We start from the raw sequence: 12,327 nt of genomic DNA on the forward strand, positions 1-12,327 counted from the left end.
TGTGTTGTAGTTAGATTAGATTAGATACCTTTTGCCGCAGTCTCCTTTTCATGGTGCTCATTTCCGGATGACCATCATGAGCACATAGGATCTCCTTTGGTTGTAGTTTCTCCGGGATCACCAACCTATCTCCTCGCATAATTATACTCCCCATAGCATGAAGTTCCGATTTAAATTGTTTATATCCTTTGACTCTCTCATTCCATATGTCTGTTTCAAGACATTGCTGCAATTCTTGCAGAACAATGTCTTCTTGTGATGCTTCCCTAACATCTACAGCATATTCCAACAATTGGTTCGCATAGACTTCTCCGGATGTGTCGAATGCTTTCGGAATTCTTACTGACAATCGAGATAGTGCATCCACAAGATTACTGGCTCGCGGCTCATGTACGATCTCATAATCATATGACTGTAAACGGAGGACCCACCGTTCAATACAAGGGCATGGACGAGAACGAGGGTTGATTAGGAGTTTTAGCGCTTTGCAGTCTGTGATCAGTTGAAAATATCCCCCTAATAGGTAGAGGCTGAACTTTTCGACCCCCCACACCAGTGCAAGGGCTGGTAAATATGGTAAATATTTCTTTTCAAGTTCCGTAAGAGCTTTGCTCGAATATGCAATTATTCTTTTTCCTTCACCATCCTGTAATAAAACAGCTCCAAATCCATCGGGACTTGCATCGGCGATCAGCTTAGTTTTATCGTTTTTGTTAAAGAATCCCAAGTATCCAATACTACCAGTGGCTGCTTTGATCCTGTCAAAAGCTTTACGATGCGCCTCTTCCCAACGAAAAGTAACCCCAGCTCTCAAAAGCTGCCTGAGAGGCTCAGTTTTTGTAGCTAGATGAGGTATGAATCGACCTACATAAGATATCAGCCCCAAAAAGCTCGTGAGTTCTGATATATTCTTCGGTTCTCTGAAAACCGTAATGCCTGCCATTCGGTGCTCCGTGGGTCTAATTCCTTCCCGATTCAAAATATGGCCAAGGATTTCCACACACTTAGATTTTTTGCCGAGATGGGCACCACCGAGCAGCTCGGCATTTTATTTTGCTGGAAATTCAGCAAAAAATATGTTTGTTAGCTGAGATCTCGGCAAAATTCCCGTTTGTTAGCTGAATCTCGGCAAGTTTTTCACTGAGATCCAGTAAAATAAAATGCCGAGCTGCTCGGTGGTGCCCATCTCGGCGAAAAAATCTAAGTGTGCAGTTCTCGGTTATTGAGAAGCTTTTATTCGACTTATATGCGTTGTAGTAGAGCTTATTCGATAACATTTTTGGTTATTCAGCGTTTATTAGACAACACTGCTTCCTTAAAACAGTGATGCTCTGTATAGGTACACACTAAGAAATGATTACCGACTTCGGTAATTTGTACCGAACATTCAACAGCTGAATTGTTCGGTAAAAATCAGGCATTTTAATTCATTAGTTTCAAAGCTCCGAAACAAGAAAAACTTCACCACAATGGCAAGACTCGATTATTTGAACAAGGCTAGCAGTGCTTTAAAAATAAAATTGAGTAAAACAGCTTTTGAAATGAGGATCAAAGTTTTACCGAACGTTCAGCTGTTGAAAGTTCGGTAAAAAATTATCGAAGTCGGTAAAAAATTACCGAAGTCGGTAGTAATTTCTAAGTGTGTATGCTTGATTCTCATGTGAAGTAACGTAATCAGACAATATTATACATTTATTAAACGATTATTCAACTGTGGGGAAATTAACCCGAAAATAAGAGACGGGGACAAGGAAAGGGGGTGTTTCTTTAGTGATTGTGTTTGTTTTCATTATTTCTGACGTAGCACGCACCACACACAGAGATATTAGATAATTTTTTACATACATATACATATAAATGCCGTTGCATGGGATTCGAACCATGTATCTTCCGATCACTAGCCGCTTGCCTTGTAATCTGAGCTATCCTAGAATTTATAATATGGGCTGCTCAATAATCAATAAAGGCTTACTTGAAAGTGAATATCTATCAGCACTTCCGATCGCAACTGGCCCTGCGGGAATGATTAGTACATTCATCGTTGTTTTACATGAGACCAATGTTATCTCTTCACCTCTCCAATTTCAAGGAAAGGATGCTCGGTTATTTTTCAAACTGGATCAATGCATTCATTGTCATGAGTCATGTGATCGATGATTATTATTTAAATGAACTAGATGTAAAACACAAATAAAAAAGGGTTGAGCTTGGGATTGAGCTCACGACCTTCTGCTTGAAAAGCGGAAACGGTAACCACTACTCTACTGATTTCGTCTCGTTGTTAGGCTGAACCAGTGTTGTGGAATAATGAATCTAATACGTCGTTTATAAAGCATTTACAAAGCATGCGATTAAAACATGGACGCATAGTGGTATAAGAGCTAATATGTTGACTGTATTCACCTTTATTCAGCAATATTGTAAAGCAATGCAATGAAATCTAGCAATGGAGCTAGAAATCATTTATTAGACGTCTAATATAGCATGTTATTAAATCAATTGAAAACAGTCAAATTAAAGTATCAATGTATGTGCAAATTACGCTTATTCAGTTTGTTTATTAGATCAAACTTCTGGCGTTGAATTGGGAAGACAGTCAACTTTTATACAGCTTTTAATAAGTAAATTCTCGGAATTTTTTGGTGGGTATGCAGGAGCATTTGTAAATATAGCGCTTATTCGAGCAATAATTTCATTGTGCGAACTGATTAGTAATTTTTTTTGAAATTTGTCACACAATAAATAAATCTCTTGTATTGCACAATCCAACGCAAGCGATTGACTTGAAATTTCAAATATACTTTTATTCTAGGAACATTGACGGTGCACAAAACAATGACTTCTGAGCTATCGTCATTAACCCTCGTCGAAGATAAGATTTGAATTTGCCAACACTCATTGAACCAATAAACCACGCTGAATTCCATGTTGCGAAATTGACAAATATACCGGCATGCATTTTTTTGCAAATTGAACTCTAAAATCAACAACCAACAGTGGAAAAGTAGATAACGAACGTTTACAAATTATCAACCTACTTGGTTATCAAGACCCATAAATCCCGCCCCAACAATCGATACCCTCAAATTAGCTCATCACACCTTACCGTAATCGAGGGAAGTGATTCAGTTAAATAGGCATGTGCGAAAAGTGGTATTGCTTCAAATCATAAAGTGCAAAGTGCTTATAATAAGCAACCATCTGCTCCCACGGATTCTCCACAGGAGTCACGTCATAATCTCCGCTGATATTTGTCACGGATAAGACTCCCTTCGGGGACGAGGCCCTTATCACGGCATCAACCGTTCTATACAGCACTCATAGATAGTACCACCATCACTTGACTGAGACACCGACCGCGAAAATTGAGAAAACAATCGATCTAAAGTTGGGTACTTTCAGTTTCGATTCAACTGCAAACGCGGATAGGTGTCTTGAGCACATTGGAGTGAAAATGTTTTGCCTTACCAGGATTGCTACAACCCTGGTGGTGGTGGTGGTGGCCATCGGGACGACGACGGTTTCCGGCAACGATGCAAATTTCCTATTTACGGCCAATCGGTAAGTTTTAAAATTGTGGAGTGGCGATTTCAACATTTCTGTTTTCGTATTTGAAGATCATTGATCGATATTGGAAGTTAGAAACATGATTACCTAACTGGTCATATTTCCAATAAAAAAATAGCCTGATCACAAGGATTATCTTTTCGAAAATCATTTACCATAGCTTAGTGTTCAATTCATCACCGCCGCGATAAGATAACCGCGCTAAATTGGTAGATGATAATAACATTTTCTTCATATAACTCCATACAGCCTTCCCGCCAAAGCCGTCACCCCTACCCTAGCGAATGGAAACATCGGCTTCGTAGTGTACGGCGATGCCGTCCACATGAATGGAGTCTACAACGGCCACCGTGGCCTAAGTCACCGGGCTCGTATTCCCAACTATGCCAACATTCAAATCCCTTATTGCGCCGCTATCGTTGCCGAACCGACTGGCTGCTTCTACCAGCTCGATATGCAGAACAACATGTTCCGAACCGTGTACGAAGACCCGGGGCAAAACTTCCGCATTGTGCACGACGTCTATCCTAATCGGTACTTTGACATGGCGATCGTTAACAATATACGAATTCAGCGGCTCAACTCCCAGAGCGTGATACAAATCAACCTCGAACGGTATATTGGACCACCGAGTGTAGACATCACCTTCGGTCAACCTCAGCTGGTGGACATTGACGGAGAGATCTTCAACCGCCTTTGCGGTAAAACGAATCAAGTCGAGGACGAACGTTACCAACAGTTTGGCCACGATGTATGCGTTCATTACCCACAGCTGTCAACACAGCTGACCCTCAACGTCGATAAAACAGCCGAAGAGTACAGCTTCTTCACCATTTTCTCCCGCTCTACACTTGAAGCAGAAAACGAACTCCGTGCCATGAAGCGGTCCAATGTCGGTTCGTTTCACTATCGTGAACAGCAACGGGTTTGGGAACAATACGGAATCACCGTAGACGGAAACCATGACCTCGATCGGGTGCTCAAAGCAAGCTCCTTCTATCTGTCCAGTTCGCTCCCGTCAACTTACACGAACCAGATGAGCAGCTACCCGTTCTACGGTCTGTCCCCGTCCGGTTTGGGACGTGGAGGAGAAGAACTGAAGGAATATCAAGGTCACGGCTTTTGGGATACGGAAATGTGGATGTTCCCACCGGTTCTTCTGATAGACCCCTATAATGCCCGTAAACTGCTGCGGTACCGAACTGTTGTTTCAAGAGCAGCCGCTGATACAGCTACTGAAAACGGCTACGAGGGATGGCAATTCCCTTGGGAATCGGCCTTTACTGGGACGGAAACAACACCCGACTGCTGTCCACAGAACCCTGAATTCCAACACCACGTTATAGCCGACATAGCATACGCCGCCAGGCTATACTTCTATGCTACGGAAGATGCGGATTGGATGCGAACTGATGGATGTCGTCTGGCTTACGAAACTGCCAAGTTCTGGAAAAGTCGTGCGGAATACAACAACGTCACCGACCTCTACGAACTTCACCGCATCATGGGACCAGATGAGGATCACCATAGCGTTAGCAATAACGCGTTCACGAACGTCGTAGCTGCCCACAATCTCATGTTTGGAGATTTCGCTGGATGCTTGTGCGAGGGAAGCGTTGGAGCCACCAAGGAAGAGCGTGCGCAATTCGCCGAAATAGGCAAAGGGATGACGCTGCTGCACGATCAAGAGAAAGATTTCTACCCGCAATTTGAAGGCTATCAGCAGGGAACTCCGATCAAACAAGCAGACGTTGTTCTTCTCGGATATCCGCTGGAGTTCCCGATGAACAGTTCAACGAAAGCAAACAACCTAGAGATCTACAGCAAGGTAACCCGTTCTAACGGACCTGCTATGACCTGGGCAATGCATACCATAGGACATCTCGAGCTTGGACAAATGGCCGAAGCGGAGAATATGTTCACCAAGAGCTACCAACAGTACATGCGAGCTCCGTACAACGTGTGGAGTGAAAATGGTGACGGAATTGAAGGGGCCGGTAACTTCATAACTGGCGCTGGTGGATTCTTGCAATCCGTCATCAACGGCTACGCTGGCGTTCGTCTGCGCAACGGAGAACTGGTGATAACGAAACCCTTGCTTCTGCCCGGTACAACTCGCCTATACATTCCGGAAATCAACTACTTAAATGTCAAACTGAGCCTGGAAATTACAAACGCTAACACAACGATTGGTGTGAAATATGGATCGATGTCGTCGAACGTGAAGTTTATCGTTGACGAACAGGAACGCGAAATCTGCACTTCGTGCTTCAGTAAGTAGACTTGTTCAGATCCAAACCCAACCTGAATTCTAACCCATTTCGTTTGCCCCATCCGCAGTTTCCTTCAACAACCGCGTAGTCATCCGACCAGTGAGCCAATCCAACTTCAATGGATGCAAATTGCAGGAAACCCAAGTCGGAATCAAGGTGGCCGATCAAGGTAGTGGCGCCTATGCGGTGCGTCTGGCTCCGGCATTGATCGGGGGTATTTTGGTGGTTTTAGCCTTGCAGAAACTGCTTTAATGTTAGCTGGTAAAAGAGATTGTAGAATGCTGTTGACATATGGGAAGCTTTAGCAGAAATAATAAAGACCTTACTCACATACGTATTTGTGGTAATAGATAACTATGGATCAGAAAGTGGACTTTTAATAAGTAAACGAACTGCTCAACTGATACATTTTTCCATACTAAATTTCAAATTTTCCGGCAAATCCAGATCATTGCCAAATTTGTTTAAAATTGGTCCAATTGCTGGGGATCTTAATACATATTGAATGAGCAGTGGGAAGCAGGGGTTTGTAAAGTTGACTCATACCAATGTACATTGTACATGAAACAAAACAAGTTCCTTGAGAAAAAAGTGTTTATATTTCAATATCATTATACGGTTCACCGTTCACATATACAGTACTGACAACTTCTTCAGGAATGGAACAGTGTACATAAATGTTTTCCTTGGCCTGGATGACCATAGTTCTGTTCGTGGTATTATCTGAAAATAGAGAACTCTGTTGAAAAAATTACCGGAAAAAAATATTAGGAGCTGTCACTAAACCACGTTGACAGTTTTTTTTAAAGGTGTTAGATTTCGCTCCTCCTGCGTGGATATTGGGTGGCCCAAAATTGCACTTGGTCGGGAAACCTGTGGGCGCACCCTCCTAACGATAGCTAAGGGTACTACAAACACACTTTTTTATTATGGAAATTTTGGGAAATGTTGTTTAGAGGTAGCCCAGAAGAGATTGAAAAAATAAGTCAATTTTTGATAGCTAATACGAAATCATGTTTCTAATTCTTTAAAATTTAGTGATACCTAACCCTTTTATATTCAACGTGTTTTTATGTTACTTCATTCGCGAAGTTTGCGATTTTCAGAGTTGGTTGGAAATGCTATCTAACATGAACTTTAGTGTGATAATTTATTAGCTAGAGAATGATCTTAGAAGAGGGTAGGTGGATAGTTCCGTTAGAGTACGGCAGTATGAAAATTGAATAGAAGTTGAAAACTGAGCGAAGAGCCACAATAGTTGATAAAGAAGAATTGGATTATAACACACACTGGAAATGCTTTCGGCAACGTGGGGCTTTAGGTAGTGATGAAACGTCGCTAGAACTATTTCACAGCCGCAGACAGTAATGAGCAAAGTCAAGCGCACACTTTTTGCCTGTAGATTTGAAGACATACTTCAAATTTCCGCGTACATCGTACCGGTTAGGCAAAAGGTTTGCGTTTGACTTTGTACTGTCGCATTAATGACCCTTCGCTCATTTTCAACTTCTATTCAATTTTCATACTGCCGTACTCTAACGGAACTATCCACCTACCATCTTCTAAGATCATTCTCTAGCTAATAAATTATCACACTAAAGCTTAATGTTAGATAGCATTTCCAACCCACTCTGTAACCCTTTTATATTTTTTACTGATTCTTAAAGGTCCGAACTATAAGCGAAAAAAAAATCCACGGCATGTTTAGCGTAAAATTTGTATGTTGCAATTTTTTAAAATTATTTAAAACTATAATTTTTTAGGTAAAGTATGGCATTTAATCATCAAAAGTCCGTATCAAAGGTAATGCTATTATCAATCGAATCTAACAGAAATTTGAAGAGGAAAAACTGTGCCCCTATGTTAAAGCCTGTCCACGTTAAATTTCTGACACTTTTTTTTCAGCGTAGTTTTTGAAATATTTCACGAACCACTGAAACGTTTCATTTATATGACAGCTGTAGCTCTCAATTTTTTTTTTTTTTTTTTAATCTTTATTTTAGAGATTTTTAGCCTGAGGCTAGTTCATCTCTTGAGTGTAGCTCTCCACTTTATTTCGTGGAACAACATGTTAACATTCTTGTTCAGTTTGGTAAAATGGGGACGAATCAAGTGGAAGTACCCAAACGAATGTTGTACGGACGGCAGCAAAATCCAACGTTGTCGGTTGGTTGGTCAGTCTTTATTAAGGAGATTTTCAGCCAGACGCTGTTTCATCTCCGGCGACGTTGTCGGTACGAGATCTCGCCAAAAAGCTAAAACTGCCTAAGAGTACCATGTTTAGTGTGTGAAAATCGTTTGAACAGTGCTTAGCTGTGGATCGGAAGGTTGGAAGCGGAACAAATCTAAAAGTATGCTCTCGACAAATAGACCTGAAGGTGGTAAAGACTGTACTCAACAAAGATGCAACAGACAAAAATGATCACCAAAAAATTATTTTAAGTAGGATATTTTGAAACTCTCAGGGAATAATTAAACCCATAGGGGAAATGTTTCTAATGTTGGCCTATGAATCTAAGATTGGGCCCATCGCTAAAAATCTGCTATTTATCAATTTTATCTAGATGAACGCGTTATTGGGACGTTACTAATGGATATTTTTGGTTGCTATTGAAAATTTAGTCGATTGCTGAATTTATGTATTGGCCCAAATTAGGGACACTTAGGCCGACATTACCTGCATTTCCCCTATTAGCTATGTTTTTGCAAAGTTGGTTTAATCAACCTCCTCTCCTAGGCTAAATGCTCGCACCTTGGACTTAAAGCTACCCATCAAATCCTGTGCAACACTTGCGCCATCTTTCTTACACACTTCCATCAAATCCTTGTCGTTTTAGAAGACCTTCCTTGCTTTCTGGAGCTTTCCCTTCATAATCGCCCAGAATTTTTCTATTGGCCGAAGTTCTGGCGACTGCATCACCGGTTTCACGTAATGGCACGATGCCAGATCCGGCCAAAACAGAGTGTCACCTTCGTAGGACCGGAGGAACGACAGCAGGCATTTTTCTTTATATATTTGGCCGTTGATGGTGCCGGTCGTTATGTACGGCTTGCTGAATTTGCCGCACCTACAGACCGCCTGCCACACTAAGTACTTCTTGGCAAATTTGTCGACCTTCTTCTTCCGGAACTTCTCCGGAACATCCAGGGGGGACTTTTCGACGTAAAACTACAGGCCGGAGATCTGCTTGGCGTCCGCTTTAATGTACGTCTCGTCGTCCATTACGATGCATTTCGGCTGCACCAACGACTCGCGGTACAGCCTCCTGGCGCGGGATCTGGCTACCGTATTCTGTTTATCGGTTCGATTAGGTGCCTTCTTTACCTTGAAGACATGAAGTCCGGCCCGCTTAATTGTCTGCTGGACGAACCAGACGGAAGAATTGACCTTCTTGGCCACGTTCCGAATCGGAAGATTCGGATTGCGCTTGAAGTTATCCCTCACCTTCCTTGCGTTCACGGAATCGATCATCTTCGCTTTTCTTCCGCTGCCAGTTCGCCGCCGGGTCGTCTGGTCTCCTTGAACGATATTATCACACGGGACACTGTCGATTCCAAACTGTTTCACGTTCCACCTGTGGGACTGACCTGGATTTTCCACGACCGCTCCCATAATTTTTTGTCGAAGCACTTCTTGCTTGGAAGCCATCTCGATAAACACTTGACACACAGACAAACAGACGTAACACATTGAGCAAGTTTTTCTTGAAAACATAGTATCTCAAAACATAAGACCTCAGTAACGACATCTCTCTGGCTTCTCGCGGAAAACAAGATTGCTCGCTAACTCGCAAACAATATTGCATAAAAGTTCTATAGAATGTATAGAAACGTCAAAGTGATCCGATGCCAGCGCTGCGATGAGTAGTTCGCGGAACTGATAATATTCAAATCAACCGTTAAATGCGTGAACGAAGATACACAATGAAGAGTTACGTCTGTTTGTCTGTGCTTGACAGATTGTGACGAGATTTTGCACATGTAAACATTACACTCTAAACTAGTTTAACTCAAAATTTCATCAATTTTTACCTATGCAATAATTGAATACAACACAAAAGAAAGGGTTGCATTTTTGACGTAGAACTACGTCTTTGTCGACTATACTGGGGTGCAAATCAAAAAATATGTGTGGTGAAGTAGTGTTAGGTTTTGAACGCTTGTAACTTTGTCATTTATAAATGATTTCGCCAATCGATAGGTTATTACATTACGAACCTGCTGAAATAAACGTTTTCCCATTTATCTGTAATACATCTTTTGAAAAATGTACAAATGATAATTTTATCACTGTTTTCATGAAATAAGCGTTTTTCCCAAACCCAGTCATCATAATCGAGTACCACTTGGTTGCACATCTTTCTGAAAAGATATAAAACAGCACTGCTGTCGCGCTTCTGCTCATTACCGCTTCGGACGACGTGGCGCTTGGTCCTGCAGTAAGCAGGAGCAAGTCAGTGGTTAAAGGTGAATTCCCAACAAACATTGAAAGCTGAATAAGAGCTTATTCATGCAAAAATACGCTTCTTCTACTAAAAATTGGCTTATTCAGCTCTTAATCAGTTCAAATTGTTTGTTGGGTTGGGTCCCGTTCAACTAAGGGGCTGTTCACTAAATACGAGGGGGAGGGAGGGGGCAAGAATCCCAAAAAATTGTCTACGTAGTGAATACGAAACGTGGAAAAGTTATTTATGCAAAACAACCCCCCCCCCCCTCACCCTCACCTATAACGACAACCTGAAAAAACATGGACTTTAACGATCACTTTTTTCCAGGAAATAATTAATCATTTTGTTCGACCTTTATACACAGAGATGGCGCTGTTCCGCTGGTAGGAAGTGATAAAAATCACCATTTAGAAATTGAGAGAAGTGGGAATAATTCGCTTTTGGTGCATATTCAGGTCAACAAAAGTGAACGACAACCTAAACAAATTAATCAGGGACTTTGTCGTTCAGTTTTTCCCGGAAATTATTGTTAAACAAGCTACAATTACATAAAAATGATTTTTCCCCATTCGTTTTACCTGCTTTACTACCAGTTCCCAAAGAGCCAAAAAGCTCAAATTTGAGAGAGAAAATTTGCTCTCACAACCTCAATCTCTCAACATGCACACTCGATTTGTGATTTCTCTTTCACAGATTACAAAATAGAGTACCTGACACTACAAAACATGTCTGGTACCTTTATACATACATTTACTTTAACATTTGAAATCCCTCCTTTTTTTACATATTCTGCGCAAACGATACTTTATGCCCCGCCCCATACATAAAAAATCGGCGGGAAATTCTGTGAGGGGTGAGCTATTTTGTGTGCAGAATGTGTAAAAAAGGAGGGACTTCGAATAATAATCTAAATGCATATATAGAGGTACCAGACATGTTTTGAACTGCAGTGTCCTCTGTGAACAATTATAGGAAAACAGATTGTGAGTAGTTTCCGATAGATGTCACCGCAAACAACAGCAGTGACATCTGATGGAACATGAATGCAGCAGCTTGACAAGATTAATTGTAAAACCAACTACAATTTGTTAAAAAAAAAAGTTTAATTCCGTTAATTTTTTACCCAACTACCGCCCAAAGAGCTTCGAAGTTTAGAAAAAAATTGATCACAATATTTTGTTGTTATTCTGTGGGTGATTTATCACCAACTGACTGTAAAACCTAGTACCTCTGTATATCAAATTAGATAAACATCCGAAGTCCATCCTTTTTTAAATATTCTGCAAAAGATACTTTCTGCCCCGCCCCATTCATAAAAAAACGGTGGGAAATCCTGTCAGGGGCGGGGCTTAGAAAGTATGTTTGTGCAGAATATGCAAAGAAGGAGGGGCGTCGGATGTTAACCCAAATGCATATACCGTGCATCATAGAGAAAGAAGCTCTATCTACTGTTTCCAATTGGGTTCTTTAAGGGTATTGAGGTAAATTCGTAATCTACATTAAACATGGAACCGAAATCCGAAGTTTGATCAAAATTGGAGCACTGGAACTATTTTAAATAAGTGCGATTACATTAGCAAATATCACCATCCTAGCGCCCCTCGGTGGGACTTTGTATGGGAGCGAGCTGTCAATTTGTTAGTTTAGTGTCAAACAGTGGAGTTAATATTTTGCTTTAAACTTTGATTTAGAAATCGTGATGAAAGTCTACGGTTTCGAAAAAAAAAATATCGTTGTGCTCAAAAAACGAAGCTCTTTCAGGTGATGTATAAAAATCGACACACTTTTTATTAAAATTAAAGAACCCAAATAGCGCAATTACTCAGGAATGCTTGTGTGATTACGAGCCCGCTTTTCAATAAAATCCTATTTTGAGAACATTGTTCATTTTTTAGTATTATTTGAAACTAGAAAGTTAGACTTTTTCACCGAACACACATTTTTCATGTCCATATGTAATATTCATAGAAAAAAACACGGCATACATTTGGACGCAGTGCAAAAATGACATGAATTTGTCCAGCCAAAATCCATTACCC

At 41.0% G+C, this 12,327-nt stretch overlaps 1 protein-coding gene and 1 long non-coding RNA gene across 2 annotated transcripts in view; both read left to right on the forward strand.

Annotated features, from left to right (window-relative positions):
• Nucleotides 1-12,327, forward strand: part of LOC135707717 (uncharacterized) — a 335,458-nt gene that overhangs the window by 178,079 nt on the left and 145,052 nt on the right. The gene's annotated exons all lie outside the window — the stretch shown is intronic.
• On the forward strand, nt 3,428-6,123 carry LOC135707736 (protein-glucosylgalactosylhydroxylysine glucosidase-like). Its single transcript, XM_065229619.1, has 3 exons — nt 3,428-3,561; nt 3,817-5,840; nt 5,908-6,123. Exons 1-3 carry the CDS (start codon nt 3,455-3,457, stop codon nt 6,090-6,092), a joined length of 2,316 nt encoding a protein of 771 aa, XP_065085691.1. The 5' UTR covers nt 3,428-3,454; the 3' UTR covers nt 6,093-6,123.

The sequence above is a fragment of the Ochlerotatus camptorhynchus genome, unplaced genomic scaffold (assembly GCF_037179485.1).
Source record: "Ochlerotatus camptorhynchus isolate MF236.1 unplaced genomic scaffold, CSIRO-AGI_Acam_v1.1 ptg000316l, whole genome shotgun sequence".
Taxonomy (NCBI): domain Eukaryota; kingdom Metazoa; phylum Arthropoda; class Insecta; order Diptera; family Culicidae; genus Ochlerotatus; species Ochlerotatus camptorhynchus.